Source organism: Vigna unguiculata, chromosome 7, assembly GCF_037176805.1.
Source record: "Vigna unguiculata cultivar grain cowpea cultivar isolate G323 ecotype 2 chromosome 7, ASM3717680v1, whole genome shotgun sequence".
Taxonomy (NCBI): domain Eukaryota; kingdom Viridiplantae; phylum Streptophyta; class Magnoliopsida; order Fabales; family Fabaceae; genus Vigna; species Vigna unguiculata.
Genome location: NC_140798.1, coordinates 41,527,489 through 41,545,966, shown reverse-complemented (window position 1 = coordinate 41,545,966; position 18,478 = coordinate 41,527,489). Strand labels below are relative to the sequence as shown.

At 29.9% G+C, this 18,478-nt stretch overlaps 1 protein-coding gene across 1 annotated transcript; it reads right to left on the bottom strand.

Annotated features, from left to right (window-relative positions):
• Nucleotides 1-3,126: 3,126 nt before the first annotated feature.
• Nucleotides 3,127-17,253, bottom strand: LOC114191554 (serine/threonine-protein kinase STY46-like). Its single transcript, XM_028080791.2, has 16 exons — nt 16,780-17,253; nt 16,558-16,672; nt 14,817-14,923; nt 14,525-14,647; nt 13,757-13,829; nt 13,032-13,142; nt 12,557-12,607; nt 10,745-10,884; nt 10,543-10,650; nt 9,947-10,020; nt 5,973-6,148; nt 5,332-5,427; nt 4,501-4,581; nt 4,326-4,376; nt 3,814-3,954; nt 3,127-3,610 (listed from the first exon to the last, which is right to left on the bottom strand). Exons 1-16 carry the CDS (start codon nt 16,959-16,961, stop codon nt 3,584-3,586), a joined length of 1,656 nt encoding a protein of 551 aa, XP_027936592.1. The 5' UTR covers nt 16,962-17,253; the 3' UTR covers nt 3,127-3,583.
• Nucleotides 17,254-18,478: the final 1,225 nt, after the last annotated feature.

Sequence of the window (18,478 nt, the reverse complement as noted above, 5' to 3'; positions counted from 1 at the left end):
GTAAAGTTAGAGTATTAAAAGGAAAATCTATTGGGATCCATATGACATGTGCATAATCTCTAAGGTGTGTTACTTTAAAAAGATGGATTTTGGAGAGAATGTGGGGATGGATTTTTATAGATTTTGATGAATTTGAGCGTTTGTGTTTATTTGAAGGGATTTAGGGATTAAAGTGAGTAGTTTTGTAGGTAAAGTTTATGAATTATTTGATTGATATGACGGATTAAAATATAAGATTACTATTTTACCCTTCTTATTATTAATATATATATATATATATATATATATATATAAAATATAAGGAACTGATTATGTTATAGAAATCTACCATTCCTTACAATACACAATTATGCACCCATTGCTCGACACTCACACACACGTGAAGGGACATAATGGTAAAAACATATTTTATCTCCCAAATTATTTCATTTCCTGAACTATATGGGAATATTGAAGCATCCTTCATTTTTTCTCCGCACGATCGCTCTCAAATCGTGCTAAGAGATTTATCTCTCAGTGCACAAATTGTGTAAGTCCAATTCAATGTACAAATATTTCCGAAGTAAAAATTTATAGTTGATCTAACCAGATGTCTGAAATGAATGAGTTGTTTGAGATTTGTTGTCTATATTAATATTTAATTTGTTCATCAATTTTGTTCCTTTTTAGATATACTAACTTACCCTAATTCATAGTTGTGTTTCTACCTGACATGATCGTGTAATTACACGAAAATAGAAGATAATGCAAATGAGAACTCTACAAAGTGAGATAACTCAAAAATAGTATAGATAACATAAGCTATATATATATATATATATTTTTTTTTCGTACAAAATTCTTCTTTCAATTTATTAATTCTTAAGTTTTGGAAAAGACTATATAAATTGAATACTATAGTACATGAATTACATTTATGTAATTATTATGCTTAATATCAGAAATACTTTAAGGTGCAAATATCAATCATAGTATTTATAGCTTAAGGAAAATGTTAACCAGTGAATTAAAGCATTGTTTAAGATATAACTAATGAATATTAAATTCTGAAAAAAAATCATACATAACTGTATCATTAAATGAATTATAAACTTGACAATTATTAGTGTATTTTTACTTTATCCAGGAAACAAAATTGTCCACAAATATTATATAACTGTAATTGAAGTTTTTTTTATTACACAACTAAAAAATAAATAAATAATAATATTTTAATATTGTTAAAAATTAAAATATAATTAAACATAAAAAATGAACAGAAAATAAAATATTATTTATTTTTTAATAAAAAAGATAAAAAATAATTAACATAATATTATCTATTATTAAAAAATTATTTTTTATTAATTATATTTTATTTTTTTAATAACATTAAAATATAATTATTTTATTACTTTTTTAACTTTTTGTTACATCAAATAAATTATTAATTATAAATACATAACACTAATCAACATTATTTTTGTGTGCTCTAAATAAAATAAAAATTTAATAATAATTATTAATATCATAATTCATTTAATATTACACTTATCTATTTTTTTTTTACAGAATTTAATATTTATTAATTACCAAAACACTCGTTAACAGGACTCGGCTTAATAATCCAGTGTGATTTCCAACAAAACATTTATTATTATTAACTAGACATTTTAAATCTCCTTAAATTGACCTCCTCAAAACAATAAAAATAATAGCTTGATTATAAATATAAGACTTAAATATGTATTTGATCCCTATTTTTATTGATTTTATTTAATCTGGTCCCTATTTTTATTTTATGTTCAATTAGGTCCTCATTTTCGTCAAATTATCGTCAATTTGGTCATTTTCACTAACTGTGTTTAAATAATTAACGTTTTTGAACAGTACATGCCACGTGTCAGCTCCTGTTTTTTTTTTAAATTTTTTTAATTTCAAAAAGGTGTACACGTGTCAAGTCACAACTGTGCCACGTGCCAATACTAGTACCACGTGTCAATTTGTGGTAGTATTATTTTTTTTGTTCAATTTAGTCCATATATTCGTTATTTTTGTTCAATTCAATCCCTATATTCGTTATTTTTGTTTAATTTAGTTTCAAATTTTGTTAAAATAGAACCATTTAATTTTTAAAATTGACATTATTATTACTTATTTTTTAAATTTAAATTTAATTATAAATTATAATATTTAATTATTAATTGAATATAATTCTTAGATTCAATTGTTAAATAAAATATAATTATTTAAATATTATTAAAATAATTATTAAAATTTTAAAAATATAAAATAACATTTGTAAAATTTACATTTAAATTAAAAATATTTAATATTTTTATTGCGTTTTAGATATTAAAATCTAAAATATTTTATATGTAAATGTTAATTTTACAAATATTAGTTTATTTTTTAAAAATATTTTGAATATTTTGAATATTTTTATATATCAATTTTAAAAATATTTTAAATATAAATATTAGAAAAAAAATTAATAATTATATTCTTATAATATTTTAAATAATTATATTCTATTTAGCAATTAAATATAAGAATTTATTCGATTTAAAATTAAATTTAATAATTTATAATTAAATTTAAAAAATAAATTTAAAGGTCAATTTTAGAAAAGATATTAATATAATTTGTATAAAAGATATTAAATTTAGTGTCAATTTGAAAAAATAAAATTGATTTATTTTAATAAAAATTAGGACTAAATTGAACAAAAATAACAAATATAGAGACTAAATTGAACAAAAAAAATAATACTACCACAAACTAACACGTGGCACTAGCATTGACACGTGGCACAATTGTGACTTAACACGTGGACCATTATTTTGAAATTTAAAATTTTTTAAAATAATTAAAAAAATTTTAAAAAGTTAAAAAAAATTTAAAAAAATATTAAAAAAAATAAAATCAAAAAATCAAGAGCTGATACGTGACATGTACTGTTCAAAAATATTAACTATTTAAACACCGTTAGTGAAAAGGAGCATATTGGCCACAATTTGACGAAAATGAAGACCTAATTGAACTTAAAATAAAAATAAGGACCAAATTGAATAAAATCAACAAAAAATAAGAACCAAATGTATATTTAAGCCTAAATATAACAAGTAAGGGAAAGGAAGGTAACACTTTACATAAAACTAGTTTAGATTCGAGGACCCATCGGTTCTTACCAGTAACTAATTTACAGCCCGAAACTTGAATGCACAATCCTTGACGAAAAAAGGAAAAAAGAAACAACCAACTAACGCTCAACAGCATTACCCTCACTATACACTTCATTGATTTTCCGTCAACTATTGTTCTTTGTAGCCACGTGGAACGCATTCCTCTAATTAATTTAGTTTCAGAGAAGTTTGACGTGATTTTGCCTGGAATATATATGTATAGTCAGCTATAACATTAGTATGCCTCTTTACATTTTCTCACTTCGTATAGGTCACAATTTCTGTGATCGTCTTTTTCCCTCGGAGCAACAGGGGAACGTGAAAAACTTCACAGCTATTTGAATAGCCAGTGGAAGCAAAAAAGGTCAGATCCATCCAACCGTCTGAAAGATCTGGAATATTAGTTTGTGTAGAAAATGTCAAGCACCATTCGCTTCTGAATCTTTCTGCAATTTGCACGTATAAACAACAATCATGCCAGCTAAATTAAATGTTCACCAAAAGAATAAAAATAATTATCAGGGCAAATTATAACTTCAGTGAAATTGCACCAAATAGGGAGGGATATTGGGTGCAATGTCACGTCTGTGAAGGGAGTATAAATGTAATTTGCCCTAATTTTTAAGAAAAAACAGTTAATATAATTTACCTCCATTTCTTGCAAAAGATTTTCAAGTTCAACCGTTATCTCATTAAAGGATGGACGGTCTATTGGAATGGCTTCCCAACATCTTTGCATCAACTCTAATAGTTTAGGGTGCCCATGGTTTGGAAGCTCTGGCCGCAGACCCTGAAGGATGTACAGGATTACAGCTGGGTCAGACACAAAATGGATTATCCTAGTTGAAAACTTTTACTGCAAATATGTTCTCATAAACATGCATTCACTCAGGTACAATACTTATTTCTGTTGACTAAATCTTTCGCCAAGCTTTTATTTGTTGTTGGCACTAATGAAGCCACGAACTATAGTTCACTTAGAAAGACAGCAATAGTTATTGGTTCACATTTTGTTTCAGTCGATAGGAAAAAAGGAAAACAAATTTGATTCAGAAAACTCAGTTTAATTTACAAACAAATTTGTAAAGAGGAATACATACAATGTTGTCTAGAAACATTTTGCTAGAACATTCAAGTCTAATTGATAAGTAAAGAACAAACCTGTCTCACACCCAAAGCAGCTTGAAGTGGAGTCATGTTGTCATATGGTACCTGAAATCAGATGAAAAAAAAAATTACAAGGAATTTCTTGACACACACATAAACATACAGTTTCAAGTAACGGGAAAGGAATATGAATAGAATACAATATTATGCATCCAATTTAGGCTCATACCTTTGCGGTCACTAATTCCCACAGTACAATGGAAAAACTGAATACATCTGCTTTCTGATCATAGGGCTGATGATTTATAACCTTATGAGAAAATTCATTAACAGTAAGATACTTACAAGTAAAACCAGAACAAAACAAAAGTAAAACAAGTTCATAATGAGAATACATAGAAAGAGATTTTTAGTGTTCATTTCTTTTGCCCGTTCCCCTTTTTTCCAGTTTAGATTTAGGCAGAACAGAGATGTGTGGGCATTTATTATCAGATAGAAATGCATTTAATATGTTCTGACTTTGCGTTGACCACATGGCAAGGTTTCTAGCATCCAGTTCACAGAATTTGATCACCGTATTTTCAGAAAAAATATCGAGCACTTATGATATTTTTAAAACAAAATTCTTCATTCTTTGGACATCTCTTTCACACTAATAAAATAATTCTTATACACAAGAACTTGATACAAGACAGAATATAATTAATAGAATAGAATCATAAATCTAGTATTTTTCTGAGATTTGTACCATATAGACACATCACGGCATAAAGCACATGTTCTCATCAGAGGTACAAATTTGAGGGAAATATGAAGAAAATTTGCTGTAATTCCTAAGAGAATCTGTCATGGTTTATATTGAACAAGAAAATGTAAATTAGCTTTGAAGAGTGAATATAAGAATTCCATAGAACTAATAAAACTTCCAAGTAGTCAATAAAGGAAACATTTAGTTTTAATTATTAACCCTGAACCCTTAGCTTTACAGTGTATGTAACTTTGATACAAAATCACATTAAAAAGCTTTTTTTTTTTTCATTTTTCTGTTCAAATAACGAACCTCGGGTGCCATCCATCTATATGTTCCAGTTTCTGCTGTCATCACTCCCCCCTGATTTAGGAACCGAGCCACTCCAAAATCTGCAACTTTAACAACCTAATTCGAAAAGAAAAAAATAAAAAACTTAATGAACATATCTAACAAATTTACACACACACACACACACACACACACATATATGCAACTCCAAAATAAATTACACGTTATTGTCAGCCACATTAAAAATACTTAAAAGATCCAGCAGCAGCAGTCCTCAAAATGACAAACAAATCACATTCCCTAAATAAATTGATACTTAATAGGGTGCACATTTCCAAAAGTTTAAATATGTGCACAAATTTCATATCAAATTTTCAACGAATGCTATTTGTAATGTCAATTAAACCATTGTACTACAATTATTACAAAAAGTTTTATTGTTTATCATACTTCAACAATTTATTCAGAGAACGTGTGGATTATTTTTCATAAAATCACACAAAAATACTGAAATAAATTTCTTGGATTAAAAATATACAGAAAGATAATAGCAATTATCTGCCTCATTAATGTCACTTGCATACAAGATAGCACTCATTTCAGTAAGGGTAATGCTGTATAGAGTAGAGAATTAGTAGTTTCAAACCTCCAAAAATTCTTACATTGTGTGTATCCATCAGCAAATTAGCCGTCTTCAGATCTCTGTGAATTATGTTGTTTGCGTGCAAATACTCCATACCCTTGCAGACATCAATTGCAAATTTTAGTAATTGAGACAGTTCCAAGACATTATGATTTTTGTGCATGTAATCATACAGACTTCCTCCGGGCATATATTCTGCACAAAAACAAAAAGAAACGATAAAGTAAATTTTGATATATTAAATTGAAAAGAAAGACATCGAACAATAAATAGGAGAAGAGAGCGGCTTTTAATTAATCAATATAAGTATTCCACAGCTTAAATGAATTTAATTAATCAAAGCCAAAATTAGGTCCATGCCTTAAAACATTATTCTAAATACTTGAACACACAAGGGCAATAGAAGAAACATCACAGGTTTAAAAAATGAATACATATAACACCATCAGTACAATGGTGGAGTATAATACTGATAAATTCTGTTAAGCAATCTCTCAAAAGGAAGGAAACAGAAATTGATGTTGAAAACCCAAGTTAATTTAACTAATATTGTTTTGCATCTAACATCACTAGGAGGAACTTAAATCCCAAATCATTTAGCATGTTGAGTTCACTAGAGTAGACGAACGAATATCCATGAAGTGAACTAGTTCAGAATCAACAAACACCGTACACTTGCAGTGACACGGGTACAGAAGAAATAATCCTAAGCTTGACACCCAAACTTTAAGGAACATATTATCCACAACAAATTAATATCCAATGACATGAATCTGTGAAGATCCTTTTTTTACTTGATTTTCAGATCATTTTTCTTGATATCATAAAACATACAGAGGAGGATTGCCTTAGACATGGGATCCACAATCCCATAATTACAACAATGGAGATCAATTTGCATGACATTTAGAAACCTTCTAAGTCCCGTAACATTGATTTGCATCATGAACAAGTCACATTGTAAATGTTGCGATGACCAGTGTTTTGAGCTAATAAATCCCCTGAAAAGTACTAAATGATGAGCATATTAGCACAAGGTCAAGTGATCAGAAGAAAAACCATACTACTCAGAACCAAAAGGCACTTGACATTTAAGACAGAAAACACTTAAACTTGTAAAGATACTATTTGTAAATCCTGAAAGATAGATTATCAACACACACTAGTATAGGACTACTCATATATCATGATCAAACAATTCATGTGTATAAGGAAAGAAGTCTAACATTGACAGTCTTGCGCATATAACTACACTTCAAACTACATAAGCCCTAGACCACAAGCGATAGATGCATAAGCAAGTATATATGAAGTGAAATATAAATGTTTAAACTGCCAAAAAAACTTCATTTCTTTAATAAATAATGAATTGATAATATGACTACATTCTACAAAGCACAACTTCTTTAATTAATAAGAAAAAAAATGTTTAAAACTAAGTAAAAGCTTCGACTAAACTGTGTTCTACCCGTTATTAAAAACTGTACAAAAATAGAAATGATTTCTAATCAAGAATTATAATAGAAAGCAATATGAAAAAAATAAGCATCTATAACTCTTGTACGGTAGCACATCTTTATCAGAGCTGTACACGATATCTTGCAGTTTGTTGTTATGTTTAAAAAACTAATGCATTAAACTCTTAATGTGCATATTCAAAGAATATTGGTTCACAAATTAACGTGTAACAACAGTGCTCACTTTCACTGACCATTTGGCAAATCTTTTGATCTCAAGCTCACGAAAAGGTGACAGAAAGAAAGGATTTTAATTTTATAACAATAAATTACACTTCATTCAATACTTTTTTATGTGTATGGATAAAGGATTTCTACAATTCCAAAAAATTAAAATGCATAATATTTGAATTGCTTGCTACTGAATCCTCTTCATTTTCTAAATATTTTGTTCAAATAGAGAAATTAAATCGTCTTACATTTCAATTTTCTTGTTTGGTTAAAATAATCCAAATTTGCTTTTAAGATACAACTCCATTTTAGAAATGTTGATTTTAAAATATAAAATTTTAAAATTAAACTTTACAAAATAAAATATTTGTCAGATTCAAAAATTTAAATAACAATTAACAACTTAATTTTTTCGATATATATGTGTAAAGAGGAAGTGATTGGTTGTGGAATTTCAATTTCCTCTTCTTTTTTAATGAATTTCAAATTCCATTATATTAATTATTTGAAATATCTTCTCAAAAATTGTAAATTTCAATTTTCTTTTAATTTTTTTATCCAAACAACTCATTTTACTCCAAGGAATTCCTCTCTTAAAAACCTCATCAAACCACACTATAAGCTTTACCAAAAGGATATCAAAGTTCAAAATTAATATAAAAAATAAAACTATACTTCATGCCATTATTTAATGAGTAGTTACACTATTTTCAGGAAAGAAAATCACTTAAAATTTGAGTGACCACACTATTTAAAAAAAAAAGTCACTTAATATTTGAGTAACTACACTATTACTTCAACTTGTAATTTACATATTTAAATCTAAATATTATTAATTTATAGTAACAATTAAAATTAAAAAAAAAAGGTACAAAATACTAATCTACATCTAATCATCAAGCAAACAAGGAAAATAAAAAATGAATATTTCTCTAATTTTCTCTTTGCTTAGTTTTTTGTCCTATACTGTGTAATAGATCAACTACAAAGAATTTTCTAACCAACTGCAGAGGACTTTTACCGACTGATTCAAGTATCTTATGTTTTATTGTTAATGTCAACACAAATACGTATAGAAACCAATATTTTATAAAGAACGCTTAAAATAACTAGACAGATTTTTTTTTTCAAAAAATAATTATTATAAATATAAAATTATCAAAGTCATTACAAGTTACATAGATGTCAATTTACCTACAAAATTTCATACTAATTAATTTCCGATTGTAACCATATTAGATTTTACTATATGGGTTATATCCGATTATATACAGCAGTGTTAATTGAAAGATTTGACAAATATAACATTTTTAATAAATGAAATTTTTTAAAGAAATTCTATAAGTTAAATTTTATTCTGTAAAACTCATCCATAACAGTTCAAATGACTATTATTTTTGAAAAACCTATAATTACAACACATTTTTATTCAACCAATTAAAAATGAATAGCAATGAACAAAAACATTAAATTGGAAATGAGAGCACAACTCCGTATTTTTTTATTACTTGATTTGTGAAAATATCTAACATTATGCACTTATAACTCATCAAAAACAAATTTGATTTTTAAAATAAATTTAATTTTTATGATACTAAATTATATTATGTATGTGAAAGTCATTACATGCATACACACCAACAAATATATATACATATATCAACATCCTCTACATTTCCAATTTATATTAAACCTAGCATCTTTCTGGTAAAAGTGATTTAGCAATACTGAAAAAGGAGAGAGATGATATAAACGAATAATAACTATTCAGAGAATACAGGTTAGAGAAAATTTGAAGTAACAAAAAAGAAAATGTTAATTAAATTTAAAAAATAAAATGGTATCATTATTCACTTCTTAAAATTCGGCCAACTAAACGAATTTTTCATTTGGAGGATCTACACATGAATGGAGAGATTAGCACTTAGCAATTCACATCTATATGTCGTGTCCACTGTTTCATAGAACTTCATACCCTGTGATTTCTTGAATTTCTTAAGACTTATGAATTCTTGTGTCAGTTTACTCAGTCATCTCAAATTCACTAAAACATTCTGCTAAACGATTGTGACAATAAGTCGTAAATAAGGAACCATCCCATAAGTTCTTCCTCACTAATCATTGTTCTATTAGAAAGGGTCAAAGGGGGCATGGATGCGAGAGATTTATTTTTTGAATCTCAAACTTCAGGGGTGAGATTCTAATAGTCTTTACTTCCATACAATATCAACGAATAAGGACAGCAATCATCTCCACGCTAAATATAGAAGAATATATGTGCAGAACCAAATGGATTGGTCAATACCTGTTACTATGCAGAAATTCGGACACTTAGTACATGCACCAATGAAACGAACAACATTTTTATGTTGGACCTGCCTGCATTCAGAAATACACAAGTCAAATTGTCAAAAGATTTTCACCGAAGAGAAAGAACAGAAACTAAATGAGAAAGTGATTGGCAATTGGTCTTTAAATTTATTTCCTAAAGACCACAAGATAAACTAAATATGGAGAAATCCCAACACAGAACATCAAACAAAAAAAAAGCAGTGTAAGGATGCTATACAACTGACATCAATTGTCAGAAGGTTCTAGTAAACAGTTGTAAGGATGCAACAACTAAGCAGTTACCTAAACTGATAGTTTTGTCATTGAAAACGACTTCTTAAAACTTGGTGATTGGTACTTGAGTTGACATTTCAATTTATCCTTTACCAATTCAAATTTATATTCCTCGACAAAAAGATAACATAATTGTTCCAAATAAACTCTATCGCACAACACAGAATAACAAATATTTGATAAACTTTTAGAAAGAGAATTGATACAATTAATTAGAAAAACAAGTTATGACATGCATGAAGTATGGTCTTAAACTCTAAGCAGCAAAATACTGACCTCAGAATTGCGACTTCTTGAGCAAACTCGTCCTCTAAGGGATCATTCAATTGCTCAGATCTCAGAACCTTAACAGCAACATCTTCCCCGAGATAAACTCCTCGATACCTGGGTATGAATCATAAAGCAAATTAGAAACAAGATAAATATTATGATATGGAGAAGAAAAAGAAATAGAAGTTAAAAAAACAACACAACTCACAAATCTCCAGAGGATCCAGACGCTATTTTTTCTCCTAACTTCAGCAACCTCCTGTCTATGTCCCAATCTCCAGATCTTCCCTCTGTTGCTAAGGCTTTCTCAACAGCTGAATGAGAATTGGAAGAACGGGACCATGACCCCTAGAAAAAGGAAGAATATTGATTAAGATCTTATATGCCGTGATTGTATACTATGCAAAAGGAGCTACCAACTTCAATTATTACTATATCACAAAAAACAAAAATGGAATAAAATGCAAATACCTCCTTAACTTCCGCTAATACGTCATTTAACCCCAAAATGCATTCAGAAAACATCCAGCACAAAATGTTTGTAAAACTCCAGTCAACCCAATAAATATGCACTTTATCACTTAAAAATTCAAAGGAACTTCATGTGATCACTTGAGACCACAAAAACTCTAAAGCAGCAGTTCTTCTAGTAAGTGTAACAACAGTCATCTAATAGCTCAGTCAGTGACAGTAATCAATCCAACTCAGGACCTACACCTATATATAGGTTGTAACAGGGCTCAGTAATGTGGCTTGTATTCATTTTTTCTTATATCATTGAAATCAGCCTACAGGAGCAACAGTTTTCTCTCTATAAGGGTACCAAAGCAGACTGTTGTCGCCAGGTCAAACACTAAGGCTGAATACCGCAATCTTGCAGCTGTTATTGCATATATTCTTTGGAATCAAACTCTAATGCATGAAATTTCTGTTCCTTGCCTCGCAATAATTGTGTTCTGTGACAATCAGACTTTAGAACGCATAGCCCATAATCTTATTCTTCATGCTCACACAAAGCATATGGAATTGGACCTCTTCTTTAGTGAAAGACTTATCAGCAAACAAATTCAGGTCCAGCACACCCGTGTACAGACCAGCTTGCTGAACTGTTAACCAAGCCAATTTCTACTTTGCATTTCTTTCATTTAAGGTTCAAACTCAATGTCTTTGAGCTCCATTTGGACTCTAACCTACCTTTAGCTAGTTGGAGGTGAGAACATGTTTTCTGCGTAATTCAGTCTAAAGTTTTTTATTGTATTATGTTAGTTCTGTTAGTAAGCGTAAAAGCTGTCATTTAGGTCGCGACATCTGCAACTGTCATATCAATCCGACTCGGAACCTTCACCTATATATAGATATTAACAGGCTGTGTCTTATATTCGTTCTTTCACAGTCAATGAAATCAGTTTACAACAGAAAAAGTTTTCTCCCAAGTAGTGTTATCAAATTTTGGCTATTACAGCACCATGGCGGAAACTGGTAGTGGTTTTCCAACATGCAGCCGTATTTTGTATGATTGGTGAGTTTGTCCAGCTTTTGATAATTTTTAAAATATCCACCTTATGGGTTTGGAGGCAGGAAGAATTGAAAGATCTTCTGGAAATGGTGATGCAGGCTGATGTTGTATGGGGTCATAGAAATAAGCTGGGTTTTAATCAGATAATAGCCCTTTGACATTATTTCAAGGAGCAGTTTGGAGACTAGGATTCCTCTCCTAGAAGTGCAGATGGTCAGTCACTTTCAACAATTTTTTACCTGAATAAAAGGTTACTGGCCAAGTTAAATTCAAAATTACTAAGTGTTTATGTTAAGCTTGTTAAGTGGTCTTCCCCTATAGGCTATAACCCATATTCATTAACCATTTTCAAGGAAATTGTACAGTAATTACACTTCCTCATTCCAGGAAATACAAGTCAATGAAAAAGAATCATTCATTCATTCTTTAGAGATAAAATTCTAGCCTCTCACACAAAACCAACATATGAATGTATAGATACAAAGTCAAGGAGACACAACGCACCTCACTTCTTGCAACAGCTTTTTCCATAGCATCATACAATTCATCTGTTTCCTGAGCACAAGATTGCAAAGTCAGCGATATTTGGACTCAGCATACATCCCTGTCATAAGAGAAATATAATAACAGTCCCCCTTAAATCCTACAAACTTGACTCCCAATATAAGACCATTTTTTTGTCTTAACTGAAACTGGTAAGATTTTTCTTTTATAAATAATTATGACACAGATGCAACATGTGTGGGTATAAATAATTGTCATCTTACCTAATTTGCTACCAAATCAGAGCTCATATTATTGTATTATGGCTCAACCACCAAGCATAAATTTTGTCGTCAATTAGAATATACAGTGTTTGCAACAACACAAATACAACAGTTCAATTAACATTCATGAAAAATGGCAGGCTTCATAGATACAACTCTGCAGAGATCTTCAGGGGAAACCAAATACAAATTCATCAGAAGTAGTTGTGTACCTCTACTGGCCACCCATCCACCACAAACACATCAAGGGAATAGCCATCAGTTGTGGAGAAAACATGTGCTTCACGAATGTTAAGTCCAATATCAGACAGCAAAGCTGACAGCTAAAAGAAAATAATATCCGTTATAAACAATCATGCTATCCCTCAATTATGTGGTCAAATTTAACAAACTATAACCTCACATTTGATTACATCAACAAAGTGAAGCTACATTTACACTTAATACAAGGGAAAGCCCAAATTTCCACTCTCAAGCTCTTGTGAGTAAAATCCACACCAGTTTTTCTATTTACACTTTGAAGCACTTTTTTATCCAATGTTTACGTGTTATTTAAGAATACATGAATATACAATAATACAAATCACTGTCAGTATGAATCAACAACACACCAAAACTACACATTAAAACATTTATATCCAGCATTCCATATAAGCATTCATATATCTTATGGCTTCATTTTTTGTATGCTTGAAATGACAAGTTAACACACAGACCAAAACTTCTTAATAAATCTCCAATTATGAAATACCTTTTAATTTTGAGGAAATTTCTGTTTCATTAAGTTGATAGAACTATGGAAATAAACCTTTATATTTTGTTCTAAGTGGATTGAAAATTTTCAGCTGACTATAGTTTGGAGTTTCAAACTTCCAATTGATTTAGAAAATATATAAGTTAACATAAACAACACATAAGATAGACTCTACAGACATACCTGGCTTAACAGCTTTGGCTTGTCAACAGTAGAAAATATTATTTCATGAACTCGGATACTTGAATGTTCATGCCTGTATTTTAAATTGCAATATTCAGGTACTACCTTAATTTCAAATATGTTGAGTTACATATATTGATAGACTTGAGATATAAAGGTCCAGTTCCTCCATCAACGTGAAACAAGGTTAAAAGTCTATCAATCATAGTGAATATAGTCCTGAAACTAGTAAATAACATAAATACACAAACAGATACAATGAAATATCCTCCAAAATGAAAAAGTTAACAACATTTTTAAAATAAACATGCTCTAAAGTACTAAACAAATTCTTCTCACATGATGCTTATATTTAAGCCTCATCTACTTTACTTTATATGAATCTCTATATGAATTTTTAGAAGAGAAATAACACCTTTCTTCTCTGATTTGATCTCCTCCCCAAACCCCAAACCCAAACAAATCCTTCCTTAAGAGTTACACATGCATTGAAATGAGGAAATGTTCTAGCCACATAATCTAAAAAATAAGCTTTTTGCCACAAATGCGGTCAACAATATCCAACAGTCCTTTCTACTTCAACTGGTATTTTTTGATTCCAATATATTCTATTGAAGTAAATATTAATAAAAATAAATGTTTTACACAAATTTTGGCAGCAAGTACAAGTCCAAGCAGGAAAAAAATTGAAGCCTTGTATACCAATTTTAACAAAAGTTTCCATACTGCTATTTCAAAAACTAAAAATGGTAAGGACCAGTGTTGTACCTCTGAAAAAAATTGTCAGCGAGAAATATTTCCTCTGTCTCCTTGGACTTCTTTCTAACATCCAAATTTAAGTCCTCGAGCTTTGAGCAGGGCTCAAACTCATTTGCAATATCCCTCACCATACTGATGATAATAATATAAGCAGTACATTATAAAGATACAGAATTGATATTTTAAGTCATACATTACGAAGACAGAATTGATAATATAAATCATATGCAATATCCCTCATCTTCCTGAAAAATGATTGTGCAAATATAATGAATATTTCACCGTTCACTGGATACAATACCTTTTCCCAGATGGTATAGCTACCCCATTTGTTGCATGAGATGACCCTGTCCTATAATGAGTACTTGAAATTTGTTGATCTTCACCCTCTGTTCTAGTTGAAATATTCTGTCCAGCAAATTGAGAGAGAAGTAAATTTGTTAGACATAAAAAACTGAAAGAAACATGAAAGAATCATTGCATGAATAAAAAAAAAAATCAGGGAAGACAAAGGCCAATTGTTTTCAGAATTGGAAAATATTTGTTTAAGGATAAAGAAGAAGAACGGAAGTATTGAAGGAAAACCAATAGAGGTCTCGTGACGAAGAATTTGTTAGATGTAGATAGCCTACTAAACAGATATAGAGGAAGATCAAGAAAGGGAGCAACATCAGATGGATCATATAAACAACTAACTACCCATATACGAACATAAGCACTTGAATGCTCAACTAAATATAAGATGTACAAGTTAAGAGAGAGTAAGAAGTAAAACTCTTTCAGGAATTCTTGTAGCAAAGAAGGACACAAAGTAATTTAATATAGTTTATCTTTTGGATAGGTATCTGGCATTCTCTAAAATCTAAAATTTCGAAATCAACAACATATGTGTTGCTTCTTCAGTGCAACTATAAGCAACAAACAGGAAAACTATAAGTATACACATAAACCACCCAAAAGATTACGTTTATTGACTGTATATGCAAATTAAGATGCTGCAAGCATCTTTACTTTTAGGATTCAGGGAAAAACTAAGGAGTTATTCAGTGGTATTGGTGTATTCTCCATTAAAATTGACTTTCAGCTTGGTAAACGCACCTGCCTTTAGTGCTCGGTTAGGTAAAATTGTAATTCTGACCACACTAGAGCACCTGAAGAACAACATCTCAATGTTGTCCCTTCAGATTATGTTATTTATATATTTCTGTACTTTAACTATCCTGTTAGTTCATGCTAAGGTCACGGTGTACATATATCCAGGATATACGCTCCTATTTTTCTGGATTTCATTCGTGGTTACGTTTTCAGAGTATATATTCACTGATGTAAAACAAACACCAACATAGATTTAGGCTTTTACTAGTAAAACCAAGTCATGGCCCCCGCCCGGTGCATATCTATGGCACATAATATTCCCTAATCCTCTTTTTATTTTTTGTCTTTATTAACAGAAGTAGTATGGCTTTCTAGTTAAATCCATACTTGGAAAAGATGAAGAATGGACTGAAATACACGTGCTGACACAGTTACCAATAAAAGAATCAGATAAATATTATCCTTAAAAAATAATTGAAATACACCCGACAAGATAAATGATGTTTACAGTCATCCAACCGCAGATCATCATATATGGTAAGTCTATTGTTTTTATAATAACTACCTTAAAAGTCATTTTGGAAATGAAATTGCAAAAAGCACTAAAGAAGTTGAAATGAATTAAATTTCTCTCACAAGTTAAAACTAACTAGCCCGTATAATAACTTACTGAAACTATTTCATTTAACTTTTTGAAAAGTTTATTTTAAGTTATACCTAAGCTAATTTAATTTACCAGTGTAAAAATCTTTACACCAACCGTGCACGAAAATTAAACTCTAAGTTAAAATCTAAATACTAAATATAAATCATGGAAACTGGTTGAACAATTAAATCGATCAGCGATGATCCAAAGCCGGCTCAAATTCAAAGTTCCAAATATAGAAAGATAAACAGAGTTAGCCACCGGAAAGTAAGTAATTCTTCAAGATTAAGCATAACAGTACCTCGAGGAAGCGTATATGGAAAACAGGACGCTTGTCAGGGTCCCTTGCGAGAGCAAGAAGCTTTTGATGCAACAGAACATCTTCAGCTTTATCGATATTCACATCAAGTCCATAACTGAAACAACACCAACGGATTAATCAACACTTGACTTAGTCAGAAATGGAAAATGACGCAAAATACGCTAATCGAAAACTAGCGAATAGAGAGTGAAATCGAGGAACCTCGGAGGCAAACGATTGAAGTGAGCCTCCAACTGTTCGCGGAACTCGGGATTGGAAACGGCTTGGTCGTGTCCTGTTTCGAGGAGGCGATTGAAGACGTCATTGCGGACGTCGTAGTTTCCGAAACCGCTGAAGGCGCGCGGCGGCGAGGAGCTCTCTCCAACGCCTTCTACCAAATCCATTCGCCGCGGAAGATGGTTCTTCAAGGGCGCATGGCGTGAAGAGAGTGAGAGAGAGGACGGTGGAGTTGACTGTGGTGTGAGGAGAATCTGAGTGGAAAAGGTAGGGAAGGGTTTGGTGTGATTTGAAGAGGAAATGGAGGGCAATTTGGTCAACCGCGAGGGTGTTTGCCGCCGGGAGCAAAAAAAAAATAGGCGAGATTTTAGGAAAAGAAAGAAAGTGAAAAAGGGAAGTAATTGGGTTGGGATTATCGTTCCTCTCACTCCTCGGATTCTTTCAGACGGAAACAAAACCAATCAACCGGGAATTTATTACTATTTTTGTTTTTTGCAAGGAAAACTTGGATAGACTTCAGTTCAAGTTCTCTTGTAAAACTAAAATATTATACTGATTAAATTATATTGTGCCATTTTTCTAACATAATATTATCATGTTGATAAAATAAGATTGTTTTTAATATGATTGTGGTTCTTTCAGTATACTTGTTTTATTGTTTTGGTTCTAAGTAAAAAACAGCTTTTTTGCTTTATATAATAATATAGGATTTTATTATTTTCATTTGCTTTAATAGTGTCTTGCTGTCAAAGATAACGTGACAAACAAGATTATATGTCATCCAAATATGTAAGGTTAGAGATCTTAGTTATACAATTTCTCTCTTGCATATCATCGTTTAATTGGAAACTAGCAATGATAAGAATTACATCTGTAAAAATGTATACTACAAAAATCTAAAAGTTTAATAAATTTGAATATTACCGTCGGCATGTTAAAGAAAATAATACTGTTGAACATTATTTTAGTATTTTAAGGATACTTCTTAAAAATAATTAATAATGCAATTTTATCTTTTATAAAAGGCAAATCATAATTAACAAAAATATAATTTCAATAATTATTATTTTAGTGTACTTTATTTAACAAGGATAATTAATTTAATATAGACCAACATTTATCATCTATTTATTATTCATCGCGTGAATATGCGTGTCAGAACAAACAAGAAAATTAATGTGAAGAAATGGCGAAAAACAAAATGAAGAAAGGGGAAACTTTTTATTCAAAAGTGCAATTTTTTCATCTCAAAATAATTTAGAAAATGTTATAGATTTAATATATATATATATATATATATATATATATATATATATATATAACAAATTAAAGATCAATTTCAAACATTTCAAGTATTTACCTTTAAAACATTCATAGGGAAGTGAAAGAAATGATTTGAATGTAATATAGTTGTTCATTTTTGCAGGATTTGAGAAGGAGGAAAAAGAAGAAAGAGATGGATTCTCTATTTTTAATCATCTCTCCTATGTTGTGATCGGAGGAGATATCAAAAATATTACATTTATGCTATCAGTTTATTTTTCAGTTTAATTACGTTAATATGTAAAAATATGACTTTTAAAATCATGTTTACAAAAATAATTAATATAAACAAATTTCAAAATTGTTATTAAAAAAATTATTATTTATTTTAACTTTTTAATTGAAATATTTTTTATAATAT